A 16210-nucleotide genomic window follows, 5' to 3' on the forward strand; every position below is an offset into this window, starting at 1 on the left:
TGCTTATGTACACTCTGCTGTCGGCCATCATCGCGTCGAGGAGGATACTCGTACGATCGTCGGTCGAGTGACTTCAGAGCGCAATCAAGCGACGAACCGTTCCTTTTTCCGAAGCGGTGTGTTAGTGTTTTGCGGTAGAAAACCCCAAAGTGTTGCAATCTCCACTAAAACAAATTGTTGTACGACGGTGTCGAAGGTGAATCGTTTATGATCTCCCACGTATAGCGTTTGGGTGTATTTGTGTGTGCGTGCAAGTGTGCCCACGGCAGGAACCTCACAGAAGACCCACGCCCGCGGAAGAGAGTGTGTCAAGTGTCAATCGAATCCCGCGCGTGTGTGACCAAAACCGGGCAGGAAGGAAGAAGAAAGGAAGATGTTGATTATTTATAAAACATTTGACAAACCCATACTAATTAATTAGTGTATATCCATAGCATTATTACAAAGATTATTATTAAAATTGTCCATATTTGTGAACCGGTGTGCGTGCGTGCGTGTGTGTGTCTGTGAAGACGAGTCTGTGTGTTTGGAGCAAGTGTTACTGTATTTTTTTGTTTTGCATACTTAAGATTCATTCATCACTTCCCATAACATTGATCCGTTCGGGTGTGTGGTGTGTGATTATTTTAAAAGTGAATGATCTTTAACACCTGTGCAGTCAGAACAGAGGTCTTAACGAGGTGTAAACGACAACAACCAAAAAAAGTTTCACCAGGCTGGTGTGAACGTGTGAGAAAAGTTGTGATTGTGCGCTGTGCTAGTAATGCCCGAACGTCTAATAAATTTACGATTTTGCGAATTTTGATACTAATGGCGTGATATTTCGATGCTCGATTTGCTGAAAACTCGTGCGCAATCATTAGCCCGATAAGCGAGCTGCCGACGGAACTGCCGTTACACAGCGCATACGCCCTGGCCGGACCGGAAACTCTTCACAGCTGGACCGATTAGCGGGTGTCAAACGGTTCGTAAAGAGGAGATAATTTTCCTAATTGCAACAAAGCCCATCACACAACAGAGCCACTGTGCACGGGTGATTAACAGAAGCTAGCCAATCTCGGCACCGCTCACCCGCAACCTTTCGCACCCGTCAGAAGGATCACCGGCAGAAGCGCGGCCTGTCACGGGCCATCCACGGAGGAGGGGTAAGTTGAATTATTGAATTTTGAAATCAACATTAAAACACTAATCCTTCGGCATACGCCAGCATCGTCCAACGCGTGCGTGCGTGTGTGCTTTGGGGAGCGTGAGAAAATTCTGCTACACCAACCAATCCCAATCGTCCATGCTCTGTAGCAATGGTAGAACCGTTTCTGGGGGGAGCGGGTGGCTGGCTGGCAGGCTGGCTGGCAGGCTGGCTGGCTGGTGACTTGAGACCACCCAAACACCACACCGGATTCTGGGGGCGAGGCAAATTTCTGAACTTGCGGTGCGTGATTTGACACAATCCGTTATTGCAAATAATGGCAAGATCCATCCCTGCTGGGTGTCAATCTGGAGAAAACAAACTGCCGTTTGCGTATGCAAATGATTGGGATCAGCAAAGGAGAAACAAAAACCGAAATGAAAATTAGCGGTGAAACGTTGTGCGCGCGATGACGCGTTGTGTGCAAAACACACTGTTTGGGAATGTACAATAATTTTATAGCCATTGAGCTTTGTTTGCGGTCAGGGAAAATGTATTTCATTTAAAAGATTTAGCTTTTTATGTAGATAAAATCGTTGAAAAGGATTCTGATCATTACTGATTTAAATATCCTTTCATTTAACGAATAATTTACATTCAGAATATCCTCATGATAGCGCTGTAAAGCATTTTCAAGCATATAACTTTGGACTGTTTGGACGTTTAGTTTAAAAATAAGCTCATGCCTACAGTGATGGACAATAAAATAAGACCACCTTTTTTTTAAATCGTGAAAATTTGGGTACGAATCTACTTAGTTGTAAAAAAATCAAATTATTGAGAAAACGATCGAATCGTTGAAACAATTGAGAATTCCAAGCATATTTTTGTTATTCTCTTGAAACAAATATGGTAATTATTACTGAACAATAAAATATACTATGTATCAAATTTAAAATTTCAATAAATTTTTATTTAAGGTGTTGGACACCTTGTCTTTCTTTCTTGAACTAAAACGCTGTCCAGCTTTACTTTTAAAAAAGTAATTTTTTATGTCTCAATCATTCAGACATTATAAAGGTTTTTTTTAGATTTGCACTCAACGATTTGCTAATTTTTTAAACAAAAACAAAATTAATAATAAAAAAAAAGTTAAGCCGTAGGGAAAATTTAGCAAAACTTTAGCTTGATTATTTCTAGTAGAAGTATCGAAAGCAAAAGTTAGAAAAACGGTCCTATTCTATTGTTCGTTACTGTAGCTGCCTTTTGACACAGTCATTTGAAACTTTATCAAAAAATGTCTTCGATCACAATGCTTAAGAAAAAACTAAAGAAAAACCTACGAAAATTACCTTATTTTACAAACACAATCGCAGCGTGGTCTTGACCTGCTGCAACAATCTTCAACATCACTCTCGGGATTCAGTGCCGTCGTCTGCCAATCATTTTCCGTTCTGGCGGACGCATCAACGCCATCACCCCCTCTCAATTTGGGCCTACTACGCCTCCTCTGTTCGTGAAGGACGGCCTAAAAGAGCTTTACGGGCTTGGCCGTCCGGTGCCATTGCCATGACATGGCCAGCCTACCGGAGCTGCAGGCTGGTGTGAGCTCACCGTACATCGTATCGGCAGTCTCCATTGATTATAAATCACAATGAAATTAGTATATGTAAGACGTTTACCAGATAAAACACTAAATTTTCTTTCCAAGTGGTCTTGAATCAGTATGGCATTTCGGTGCCTTTTGTAAAGTAATTACGTTAAAGTAATTTTTACACGTGCTGTCGACACGAAATCACTAAAGGAACTATTTTATTTCTCTTACTCAAAGCATACTTAGATTCATTCATCAGGTGATTAGATGAGCCTCAACCGATTTTTGTGTAATTTTCAGTGCCTAGGTCCATTCAGAAAAGGTGGTAGAGTAAAGCCTGTGCATAGAGCTAACAAAAAATATAATTCAGCTAGGATCACGAGTACTTATTTCGAGGGATTTTATAACGGACGGCTTTAGACTTGGACAGACAATCTTGTACACCATTTGTCAACGTTGCAACGGATACGCTTGTTCTTGGGACTCTCTAGCCGTCCATGGCCTCGTCAGCTGAAGGATTCTCCAGTAGACTACAGGATGAGCCCCGTCGACGGAAGATCCAGTAGAGCCTCAATGTCATAGACCTCTTATAGGTTAGCTTAGCAGATTTTTGGTGATAAGGAGCCTAAGGTCTCCGCGAGACTTGATGAGACTGTATCTCCAGAATTAAAATTGAAGTCAAATATTTTTTTTAAAAACTCGACCATAGTTATTCTATCCTTGGTTTTTGCCTAACTATTTCCAATGTCTTCACTCTGGCTAGAACTCATGCGACTAAAAAATCTTTTATTGGATCTAAATCAACTGACAACACTGTAGAATTTCATCGGTACAAAGCAAAAAGTACACGAAAGAAAAAAAATTTTTGCAAATAAGTAAGTGGAAAACTATGTTTTCATCCATGTTGGAAGACCTGACCAGATTGCTAAATGTAGCTATTTAATCAATATAGCAATCTAGTGTAAATCATGTTTGGAAAAATAGATATAACTCACATTATTGAGCATTAAACACAATCTCAGTTACACTTACTCCCTACCCGTTCCAAAACATCCGTCATTAATTCCAGAATCCGTGGACTAATTTTTCCCCCCCGATCCCTCTGAAAGTACATTTTCTAGTCATTCGTTCTTTTCGCATCTCGTTTCACTTCACCTTAACCCCACCACCACTCCGCCACTGCGGTTCCCTGCGCGCCATCGTACGCTCGGATTGAAAATTCGGTCCGAATGTGCGCTCGGCAGGCTCAGAAATGTATAAACACCTAATTAACACATCATGACATGTAGCCTGCCACTTAGCAACACTCGAAAGTGATACAATTCAAATTACGAGTTAATTTTTTACGACGGGAGTTTGGAACCGGTGCGTGCTTCTCCATGCGTACCGCCGACCCGGCCATTTCATCTTTCTCACTTTTTCGAGGATGGCGTTTTTTTTCTCTGCTTGAAACTGTTTTACTTTCAGCGATCAGCGTTTGAACGCATCGTTCCAGTTTACGCCGGGCAGCTCACACACGTTTCGCGATCGAGTTTGACCTCTTCGGTCGAATCTTGCGGGGTTTGCTTTTGCAAGGTGGCTTGGTTGTTTTTTCTTCTCTCTCCCGAAAACGTTCGACCGTACGGATGGATTATCGAGCCCGAGCGTGTCTTTACAACCATCGGAAATGTCTTAATTATTTCGGATCACCGTCCACCGATTCGATTGACGCTCAAACACCACAGCCTCTCACATCATCGACAGATATGGCAAACGGCACAGCCGATCGACTCTGGGCTCGCGATACGGTCTGGTGTAAAAGAATACCCTGCCATATTACTTTTATGGTGGCTGGTGGCTGTGTCGGCGGCAGCATCAGCCAGTGGCGGCGTTCAAGTGCCTGTGATGAGGTGCCGCGAGGAATGAGAATATAGTCTTCCTGCATCCCGTTCGACATGTTTCGGTTCCTCCGGGGAGAACCCTGGAGACGATGCTGAGAGGAAACCCTCGATCGGCCGATTCCACTCCACGGGACCAATATCAATATTTTATTATTTTTATCTCTTTTATTGGAAAATATCATTTAATTTTTATCGCTTTATGGCAACGGTGGTTCTGGTACTGCTGTTGCTGCTGTTGCTGCTGCTGCTGCTGTTGCGGTGCCGCGAATGCGTGAATGCGCCAGCGCGACAGGGTCCAATCTCGGACCGATGTACCGCCGGAGCTTTAAATCCGATCGAGAATGAGCCACGGTTGTAGAGCCCTCCTCCTCAAATGGTACCGAAAGCACGGAAGCCGTTCAGCGGGCTCGGGATGGTCATCGGGCAAGGTCAAACCGAGAGTCGTTCGTGATGCGAGCTAGCGGGATTGAATTGACTCCCAGTCACCTTTTTGATTCGAGAATTGCCCCACCAGAAGAGGCTTATGCAAACCAGAATTAAATCAGTGCTCTGAGGAATAGTATTGAAATATTGTAAAATACATAAAAAAACTTAATTTGCATACTTTTGGGCTGAATCCTTCCCGTAGGAAAAATGAACCCTTGGTGACCTGTCCTACATCAGGTTGCTAAATGGGAGCATCGTTTCCCTTGCCGAATGCGTAGCTGAAACCTTTCCATCGATACCACGCACCGCAACACGCCCGAAGTGTAATTTACAACGCTTTAACCTTTTTCGGAACGGTCGCCCGCCGAACCTTCCGTCCGTCCCAACCTCGGAACCCATCCCCAGAGCTTGGTGGGAACGAAACGAAATCAAAAGAACCCGCCGAACAGTTTCGTCCCATGTTGGAGTCGAGTTTGGTTGTTGTTTTTTTTCATGTTTTCTCCCTCTTTTTCTCTCTCTCTCTCTTACATCTGGACAATCGTTCAACTGGCCGGCATGGTATGTGCAATCCTCACCGGATTCCGTACCGGGCAACACCGCCAACCGGCAGCGCACCAATCTGGGAGCAAGTTTGAACCATGCCGCAAACGGTGCAAAAGCGGCCATAAAACCGTCCTGTGCTCAAGTGTTTCGTTGATGAATCAATTAATATTCCTCTGATTTATGTTCCACGCCGTTTTCCAACGCTGCGCCCGGTCGCAGCACATTGCCCGGTTCGTTTCGTCGGCTTCTTCGGATTATGTTCTGGCGGGAGTTGTAGTCTGTTTCTTCCCTTCGGTGCGGTTCATCGAAACCGTTGAGCTTTAAAGGTGGTTTGAAAGGATTGAAAATAAAACTGGAAATGAAAAATGCAAACAACGCCAGCTTAAAAAAAAACAGTCGATCCAACGCCAAGCAATTTTGGCGGCGTTCATCGCTTTATTGGACGTCGAAGTCTTTTAATTTCGTGAGCCATATTGAAAAGAGAAAAAAAAACAGTAGCAGCTCGTACTTTTCAACGGCTTCGCATTTTGACATTTCTTGCTGAGCAACGGCTCCAACGGTTCGGTTTTGTTTGTTCACACACTAATTCTGCATTTAACGCGATAAGAGCGGACGCGTTCCGGCTGATAAAAAAGTTGCGCGTGTGATTGCGTATTTCGTGACGTATCGTTTGGAGCGTACCACGTGATACCATGCATACGTCACAGCAGAGAGCGTGTCTGCTGGCACGGGGACAAAGAACGCCACGAACGTGGATACTTCGGATCTTGGACCTTGAATCACCCAGATACGTTTCGGGTTGGTTGGTTGTCGAATTAATTTCAAATACGTACGATCGACATCTGATCGAGAGGTGTCGTGCCGTTACGGGCCGTCTATGTACGTTGGCAATTTACGCCAGCGACGTAAGCCCCTTCCAAATGTTAATTCGTTGGCGCTGGTTCATCTACAACTGGTAGCGTTCGGTTGATCTTACCGGTGTGGACCGGCAAAAATCGTGCGTAAAAACCGTGCTACTCGGTGGGGTAGGACTAAAGGACTTTGGTTTTGGTAAGATGTGTTGGGGATTGACTGGATTCGTACTGCTCTAATGAAATGAGTCATGGACTTTATTAAGACAGCGGGCTTAGCAGTTAGTCTGATGTACGAGTGACGGTTCGAACTAGATACGAAACAGGAGCCTGTCGTGTGAAGACCAGCGGTGATGAAGCCATCGTGAACACAAAAAGTCTTCTTATGCCTTTATATATGCTGACAAATAATGAAATACTGAAAGCCTTTGAACACTCATCCATCTTTTTGGTTCAATCCATAAGTCTTTAAAAATTATTGAAATCCGCTTTGTATTAGCCACCGACAAAAACGTAGATATTGTAAAAGAGATTTATAAGGGCTACAAACCGGCCAGACAGGCAGTCCGGACTTTTTTGATCGAAGTACCTGTCAAGATGGTCCAAACTATGACTGTATAGAACATTTTTAATATTTTTAATAAAATACGTCTTTGAGAAGGAATCTTCGTCCATAGCTGGTGGACTCCTCTTTGTTTCCGCGTTCGACAGTAAGACTGCCTGGAGGATTTTTAACGTGCGATCTACTAACTGTACGGTGATCTCACACACGAACTAATTATTCAGGCCACAGGAGACCACTTGGAGCTGATCATGTTGTGCGAACGGTACCGGACAATTTAGTTACGGAGATTGTCCGTGAGTGTTATCGAGGGATTCTGCAAGAAACCGCGACTATCAAACAGTTTTAAACGCGTGGCTTGTAAGAAAGTCCTTCGATCGACAAAGTTCGTATGTCAAAAATTATTTGCTTTCTTTAGTCACCATTTTGTTCGGTTCTTGATCTGTCAACTATTTAGTTTCCCAAAAAATATAGAAGCAGTTATCAAAGATCATCAAAGATTAAAGATACAAAATGTTCAAGAAATAATTGAATGATAATTGAGTTTAAATTCGATCGGTATTAGACTAATTTCTAAACATCATTCTAGTGATAAGACCTTAAAAATCAGTCCATTCAACAGGAATCTGATTTAGATGTTTTAACAACATTGATACACGCCACAACAATTACTTGTTGCAATTGAAACAAACAAAGTTCATGAGAAAATTAGAGATTCTTTTAATAGTAGTTTGAGTATCTCTCGCTTTTTAAAACTCGCAACGGACAGCGATGACATCGATTGGCCTTCTATGGAACCGAATCAGTGTCAATATTAAAAAATGCCAATTTGCTTACATTTATCTTATATATTCGATTTATCTAACACTACCTAAACTATCCAACTATGTGAACTTATTATCATAACTAACCCAATGAAGACCCCGAAAAATTGTGTGTCCCATTCAAGGAACTCTAGTAAACTCTTAAGTTTTATGTGCAACTGCACGAACTGCGCTTTTTACTAATGCAATAAGCCACGCTTAGTGTGACTATCAATAATTTTTGAATACAGTAAGGTTTTGTTTGACGAACTTATCCTGAAATGCTTTGTTTATAATTTTAGAAATCATTAAAATTTTATCACGTTGCACATTAACAATTAGGGTGTAGAATCTCATAAATTTAATAATATTTGGAATGCTTCAGTTGAAAGAATAGCATGACACTTAAAATCTTCCTCCAAAAACAAACAAAATGTCCGATTCTAACGTCGAACATTCGATGCCCTCGCTGAGATCCACCATCTTTACAAAAAAGTTGTTATACAACGAGAAGTCTTCCATTTTACGCGTACGTTCCCCGTGTTGCGTTTTACTTTCCCTTCGCTTTTTCAAGTTATAATCAAACATCACCACCATCGGTTGTCTTTTCTCGCCATTCCGAAACGCTCCTATCCCGCGCGGAGGTACCATCGCACACAGTACCTCGGAAAGAGTGGATGGGTCTGTGTGGTCCCACACAGATACTTGGTAACTGTGGTCCCCCAAAAATTACCTGTTTCGATTTGCCCACCATCGGCTCAATTCCAAGGATCGATTCCGGCCCATGAATGTGTAAACGTAGCTCTCGATCAAGCTTTCGGGGCCGGGCACTCAAGCGGATCGCGGTCTGCATCACGCACACACACACACACACAAACGCTCGCACGCACGCATACGAACATTATTTTACGATTTGTTTGCGTTCGACCGGATCGCTGTTTGAACAAACGATCATTTTTCATAAACGTTCCAGGTTAAACCCGTTGCTGGCCGGGTTCACCGCTGATGCCATTGGGTATGGGCCGACGACCGCATGGGGTGATGACGAAAAATATTGTACATTTCTTTGGAGTGTTTTCTCGGCCAGTGTTTGCCAAGATCAAGGCCTGTTTCCCCTCAAAGCAACATTAACAATTGAAAAACTTTACTAAGTTTGAGACACCCGCGTCACAGCACAATCTCGTCTTCGCGCCCCTAGAAGCATATCATTTGCAGAAACTTTCCAATTGTGATGCGTGTCACACTTTATCTAGCCTGAAACCAATCAGCTTCTCGCACCACGACCTGCTAACGCATTCCAGGTCAGCTGGAAATACACTTGCTAGACTTAGGATGAAAATGCACCACTTACACCAGACGCTCTACTAATTTTGTTTGCTTTTCTAGCGTTTCGTTCCCGTTCTCCCCAGCCAGCCAGCGGATCGATGCGATCGGTCGATGAGATGGCGACGTCACACATACTGTCCGCCATCGATCCAATTATAACCGGGTCGGCAAACACTCCGACCGGCGGTGGAATGAATGGTAGCGATGGAGGCTCCGTCCCGAATGGGACCAATGGAGGTGCGGGCAATGGCGGTGGCTCGACGGTCGGAGGAACTTTGCTGCAGTCCGGATCGACGGTTATGGGACGTGGGGCAGGTGACCGAAGCCTCTCGGTAACGCTGGACGATCGGGACCTTTGGTTGCGCTTCCAGAACCTAACCAACGAAATGATCGTCACGAAAAATGGCAGGTACGTTAATGCAAAATTGAAACTAGGACTAGAAGACCAAAGATTTTGTGGGGTGTTAACTTAGGTTCATAGATCAGTATTTAATGCTAGAAAATCATGGTTAGCACCTTCGAAAGGAAAACCTTAAATTAAAAGAACAGTGTGAAAGTCATTGATAATTTCAATCTATTTCGATGAAAAAAGATAAAAGCGAATATAAAAGCGAATAAAAAAGGAAAAATTATTGGCTTAGTACGCACTTATCATATAAGGAATTCAACACGATCGTTCAAGTAAAATCAATGCTGAAATTTTTTGGATTAAAGACCAGCCTTACCTACGTCGCTACCACCTCTGCATGGGACCGCCACGAATAAGCCAGAAATTTAGCAATTTCTATCAATAACTACAACCTTTGCCTGTCCTACTATCTAAGGCATAAATTTTACTTAGCTTTACAGTGCAGGAGACACAGTCCTGTTGGATGTGAGCGTTAAAAACTCTATTATTTTATCGAAAAAGGACTCTTTCTCTTCTTGGCCAAACGACCTCTTTGGTTATGCCTGCCTTTTCTGGCTTACTAGACTTAATGATACCGCATAGTTGGATAATCACACATAACTACGGGAGAGCGGCCCCCGAATGGTATTTGAGTCCTGGTCTTGCCGTATGAAAACTGGCGCCGTTATCGCATTTACCACCGGCCCGCCTCAAGTCGAAAGGCCGCCCCAAGATTGAAAAAGGACCATCACTTCAAGATTTTTTTTTTATTTCACGTTGTGACGGCCAGGCCGTATGTCTTATGAACTATATACTTAATACTAACAAAATAATTCTTAGATGTATGCTATTTTGATAGGAGACATTTCCTTCTCCTACCCTTGAAATGCACCTTATCCCGTGTGAGCTCGGTGGAGGATGGGGAGTTCCGCTGGTAAAGTTGATGACGCCGTCCTCTGCGTCGAACTCCTTCGATGAAGCTTCGAATCTCCAAACCGTTTTTTCCGGATTGCGTGCTGATGTCGTCACGGGCGACCATGCCGCCGGCAGCATGCCTGGGTTCGAACACCACAACAGCTTAGTTGTGCCATCGTGGTAGTAGACACACACACACTCCGCCGGCAGCACGACCGCCAATAGCGACCTCAGGTCTCTTGAGTGCTGCTTTGAAACCAGCTTAGACCAAAAATGCGATTGGCGCACGTTGGAGTTATTGACCGGGACAAACGGGGAGCAATAAACACGTAGTATACTATATTAAGTTGGACAATCAATAGTGCGTACTACCACTTCATGAATTATTCGAATAACTTTTTTTTCTATTAAAACGGTAAATTACTGTGAATATTGTACAGTACACAGGGTATCCAGATGTCTCTAAACACACTCCAAGATATTTTTTGTTTTCCTCCCATAGTCGTTTGTTCTGGTCGCGAGATTTTTTAACACGATCCCATATATTGTTGATTTCAATTACTGATTTTTCTCGTAGCACTTAGAGGGCTTACCTACAACGCTTTAAAGATAATATGTTATTTATTTTGTTTTGTTTTGTTGTTTAGTATAGAGCATTGTTAAAGCTTATATATTTTTAACATACAAATAAATCAGGATGTACTTTATATATAATTGATGCAGTCGAGTGGCAGAGACGGTTTCAGCATCAGTCTTCACCAGGCAGGACCGGGTATAGATTCCTGTCCGGATCGCCTCCCTGTACACAGGACTAACTATCCATCTACGAGTGGATAATAAAGGCATGCCAAGACCTCTCGAGGCTTAAAGCCATTTACAAAGAAAAAGTAAAACAGATATTTCAAGAAGATTTTACTGAAGAAGGATATCGTACCAAATATTTTAGATTTAACTAGTATTGATTCGATAAAAATAAAAGTTTACCGAGTTTGGTTGTTAGCACTGATTGGATCGTGCTTCTCTAAACAAGACGATCTATCGTTTTCTTTGCTTTTTTTTTGTTCATAAAGGACGGCCAGACCGTATTGCTGTTTTCATTGTAAGTTATGTTTAAAATCATGTTACTAATCCTTACTGGCAGGGTTTTTTTTCCTATCGCGTCAATACACCGTGGGACAAAATGAAAAATATATGGGAACGCGTCAAAAGATCTCGGGACGAGAACGAAAAATATATAAGTGAAAATTTGTCAAAAAATCTCGAGACTAGAGCAAAGATATCTGTAAAAGCGGTAAAAATTGCCGGGATACCCTGTAATTCGACCTTTTAAAGTTGCAGCACACAAGCTCGCCATTGGAAATGCTTATTTTTTTTTATTCATAAAGAACGGCCTGGCCGTATTGCTACCATTGGAAATGTAATCAGAATGCTTTATTTGCACTGTGTTTCATTCAGTTTTACTAACTCGGTTTGCTAGTAAGATTGGTTTACCCGGTTTTTAATGACGTTCTAGTCCGGAATAACCCGTTGCATCACTTTGTGCCAAACAAATGACGTAATCGTGCCGAACTTGCTCGTTAACGCTCATTTTCTGCCTAGTCTCTAGGGCACTAAGTAATCAAATCAAATATAAAGAAAGTGCTGTCACAGAATATTCTCCTTCAATACATTGTGCATCTGACCACCATAAGCTTTAGTTGTAAAAGGAGTGGTTGGGCGTAAAAGATTTTATTACTTGCAGTTAAGGATCAATATTTGTTTGCTATCCATTCGAAAGGGATTTGATATTAGCAGCTTCATTGCACTTTTTAATTTACATTAGCAGTTTCTTATATGAGATATTGAGTTAAAAAACGAAACTAATAATTGATTGCATTCCCATCATGTTATCTTCTTCCAGGCGAATGTTCCCAGTAGTAAAGGTGACCGCTACCGGGCTCGACCCGACTGCCATGTACACGGTGCTGTTGGAATTTTCGCAAGTCGACTCGCACCGCTGGAAGTACGTCAACGGCGAATGGGTAAGTTGGCCGTACAAGTATAAGTAGCAAAACCGGGGCCACCACCAATCGCATCCACAGATCCGGGACGGTGCATCAGTAATGATTAGACAAACACGGCTCTGCAGCAATCGGCAATGCTACAGCGCTCTGGAGTAGCCGTTTTAGCGAAACAGATTGTGCACTCACTGCCTTCGCTGCCTAGCGGTTCGACTTGTCATCTTGATCTTCCGGGGGGCGGGGTGGGTTTTTGTGTAGTCATCCGTACACGAGTCTCCGTACGTACGTAAAAGGGCCTCTCGGTAAAGAATATCTCTAAAGAGCGCTTGTTTATTCCGTAACAAACTATTTACATTACGCTAATTAATGCACAGAAACAACAATTCCACCCTGGTGGTGGGTGCTAATGAGAATAGACCACACCGATGGCCGTATTGCAAGGGCTTTTTCGAACCCGGGTTCCTCGTCCGCCTGCCGGCTCGTTGCACCGCAATTTGCAGTGAACCATCGCGAAACCGTGCTGCACAGTTCGCGTTTGATGTGCGTCGTCCCTTTGCGCATCACCATCACCGTTGCTCTCACCGTTGTCCTTCTGCCTTGGTTCTGCCTCCAACAGGTTGCCGGTGGGAAGGCCGAAGCACCACCACCGAACCCGGTGTACGTGCACCCGGAATCGCCCAACTTTGGCCAGCACTGGATGAAGGAACCGATCTCGTTCGCCAAGGTGAAGCTCACGAACAAAACAAACGGCAACGGGCAGATCATGCTAAACTCGCTGCACAAGTACGAGCCGCGGGTGCATCTGGTGCAGGTGGTGTCGGATGCGCGCGATCAGCGCAACGTTCACACGTACCCATTCCCAGAGACGCAGTTCATCGCGGTAACGGCGTACCAGAACGAGGAGGTCACCTCGCTCAAGATCAAATATAACCCGTTTGCGAAAGCTTTTCTCGACGCGAAGGAACGCCCGGACTCGGTGTACTCGCGCGAAAGCTCCACCTACGGATGGCTCAACTTTCATCCTTCGTATGCGACGGCTCAATCACCTCTGCAGGCACAGGTGGATCGATCCTACCAGCATACGCATTCCGTAGCGCGTACGAATCGCGTCACGCCTTACACCACCCAACGCTCGCGAAACACCAGCGGAAGCTCCTCGCCCCAGCACAGCTCCTACCTGGCGCTGGACTCGGTGTCCACGCCCGTCTTCTCGTCCTACCCCTCGACGTGGCAAACTCAGACCACGCCGAGCGGACCGTACTGGAGCAATCCGTCCAGTGCAGTACAGCAGCCGCTCGGCACTAACCCTGGAAGCCCTAACTCGATTGCACCCAACATTTCACCAACACCGTCGAACGGATCGCCGTCCTATGCGACCTCGTCACCAACGTACCCGGCCAGTCATCCCGCACTGACGCCGCAGCATCCACAGTACATCCCGGTGTCTAGCGCTCAGATGGAAGGCATCTACCAACCGGCGGGATCTCCCCAGCAAATCTACACTCCTTCCAGCCATCAGGTACGACCCAAACATCGGCTCAGCGTAATCAGCCGATCAAACTAATAATACTATCCCCTTTTTTTGGCAGATCTACCATCCAACCCCGACGCAAGTTTCTCCAAACCATCAGCTGTACGGGAACGTTCTGAATGCGCCGTCCATCACGAATCTCGGGTACTCCACCTCCTGGCACAGTGCCAGTGACTTTAGTGTCTACCAAAGCACATATCACTATCCGACGGCCGAGTACATCCCGATGATAGGCGAGATTAAGTAAGTTCAAATCGTCATGCGTCTTTCCCCACCTTAAAATCAGTTTTTAATGGGTTTTTCTTTGCGTAAATTGTAGCACCTACAACCATCCCTCGGATATTACGGAGCTAACCTCCGTGGGAGCACCGCACCGGCATCTGGAGCCGGCGGCACCATCTCCACTCCAGTACCATCATCACGGTCATCACGTGAGCGAAGGCCATTCGCCGTTGATCCCCACACACCACCATCATCATCAACAGCAGCAGCACCAACAACAACAACAACAGCAGCAGCAGCATCATGGAACTACGAATGCTCAATGTACCGAGAATCAAAGTCCCGAACCAACGCCCGGGACGGTTGCGACCAGCGTTGCCAGTGCACTCAACTCGGTGGCATCGTCCCCGAACGCGGTAGGATCGACGGGACAACTTTCCCAGAGCCCCGGTCGAACGTCGCTTAATGCCGTCGGCAGTGCCTGGACGCCGCTAACGCCACCGCAAACGACCAGCATCTAGCAGCGCCGGAGCGAACCACGTTGGGTTGAACAAACAGGGATGTACCATCACTTTAAAATTGTGCCCGAGAACCAGTGCAGACTCTGATCTGGTTGCAATATGGAATGGGTTTGCAGCAGCAATCTGAAACCGTGTTAGTTTTAACTAGAAATGCAATTTTAAATTAATGTTTTACCTAGATAGAATAAAGCTTAAGAATGTGTGCAAAAGAAACAACTAAAAGGGTGTTGTACAGTGGCTCTTGATCGGAATATGAAATGAGAAAATGTTAACGAGCGGCCTTACTTGAATGCAAATAATAGCTCTAAATTTTTTAATATTTAAAATGAAAAGAAGAATTATGTGAAACCTTCTAGTTAATAGTTATTAAAACAACAGTTGACGGCAAGTATTTAATTTTTCTTCAATAACACTTATACGACTGATCCGTCCATCCGTACTCGAATAGAGACCGGGAACGCATAGACTATCAAGGTACTGAACCGATCTCGATGTTAGAACGGTACAGATTATTTGCATCAACCGCGGTATTGAATGCAACTGTTATAATTGTTCGATGAAGTTGTTGTATTTTAAATTATTTTTGTATAATATAAGTCACATAATGCATCTATTGCTGCATGCTGCATTGCTGCATCTATTGGTGCCCGGTTCAGAGGACGAAGCATTGATAGACGAGGCATTGATAGTTTATGATCGTTTTCAAATATTTTTGAACTCGTTTTTAGACGTTGCGAAACAGGATATGGACAAAAATGGTGTTCTAGTAAGTTGACAAGAGCAGCATTACTTTTCCACAATTGCGTTCATCATTTTACTTTAATATTTTTTCCGTGTTAAAGACATTGATACTTGCCTTGCACCAGGATGCAGCTTACGTCAATTGGCGGACGACGGTATTGTATCAGTCGCCAGCAACAACATCGCCGATCTTCAAAGACCTTTGCAAACCACGCTGAACAACCTAGAAGTGTGGGCCAGAAACCCAGGAATCGAGTTTTCACCCGAGAAAACGGAAATGCTCATATTCTCGTTTAGACGCAAAAATTTGATATACTCTTGTAAAACCAAAAAGATATCCAATGCCAGAACTTTCCGATACCTAGGCGTTTGGTTCGATAGCAAGAATGTGTGGAGGTCACATATTGACTATCTTGTCAAAAAATGCTCCATAAGAATAAATCTTCCCAGAACGATTACCGGATTCTGGTGAGGTGCGCACCCATTAGACATCCTTAAGCTGTACAAAACAACGATACTGTAAGTCTTGGAATATGGATGCATTTGCTTGCATTGGGCAGCCAAGACGCATCTGATCCATCTAGAACGCATCCAGTATCTGAGTGAAGTGTGAGCTACTCTCGCTTCGCCTTCTCATCTTCAACACACTGCATGTGATAGGATCTAAATGCAAAGCATGAGCACCTATCATGAGTTTGTCTCTTTACATGTACACCCTAGCAGTCCAGAAAATGTAAATCGTGCCAGCTTGCCAGGGTCCTGCTGTTCTCGTTTTATAGTA

At 44.1% G+C, this 16210-nt stretch overlaps 1 protein-coding gene across 2 annotated transcripts; it reads left to right on the forward strand.

The window, feature by feature from the left end:
• On the forward strand, positions 1 to 14910 carry LOC118503170 (T-box transcription factor T-like). 2 transcript variants are annotated; one of them, XM_036036134.1, is made up of 7 exons: positions 1 to 196; positions 570 to 1145; positions 9172 to 9520; positions 12315 to 12435; positions 13031 to 13933; positions 14004 to 14188; positions 14265 to 14910. In XM_036036134.1, the coding sequence occupies exons 3-7, from the start codon at positions 9210 to 9212 to the stop codon at positions 14686 to 14688; spliced, it is 1944 nt and encodes a 647-aa protein (XP_035892027.1). In that variant the 5' UTR covers positions 1 to 196; positions 570 to 1145; positions 9172 to 9209; the 3' UTR covers positions 14689 to 14910. The 2 variants fall into 2 exon arrangements, with proteins under 2 accessions (XP_035892027.1, XP_035892026.1); XM_036036133.1 differs by having other exon boundaries at positions 1 to 1145.
• The last annotated feature ends 1300 nt before the right edge of the window (positions 14911 to 16210 follow it).

This window comes from Anopheles stephensi, chromosome 2, assembly GCF_013141755.1.
Source record: "Anopheles stephensi strain Indian chromosome 2, UCI_ANSTEP_V1.0, whole genome shotgun sequence".
In the NCBI taxonomy this organism is placed as follows: Eukaryota; Metazoa; Arthropoda; class Insecta; order Diptera; family Culicidae; genus Anopheles; species Anopheles stephensi.

What these genes read in the sequence shown, in the direction of transcription:
- LOC118503170 (XM_036036133.1), top strand. Translation starts at nt 9,210, where the DNA reads ATGCGATCGGTCGATGAGATGGCGACGTCACACATACTGTCCGCCATC. An exon ending in ACACTCCTTCCAGCCATCAG is followed by an intron (nt 13,934 to 14,003) that starts GTACGACCCAAA and finishes TTTTTTTGGCAG; the next exon opens with ATCTACCATCCAACCCCGAC. An exon ending in CCGATGATAGGCGAGATTAA is followed by an intron (nt 14,189 to 14,264) that starts GTAAGTTCAAAT and finishes CGTAAATTGTAG; the next exon opens with CACCTACAACCATCCCTCGG.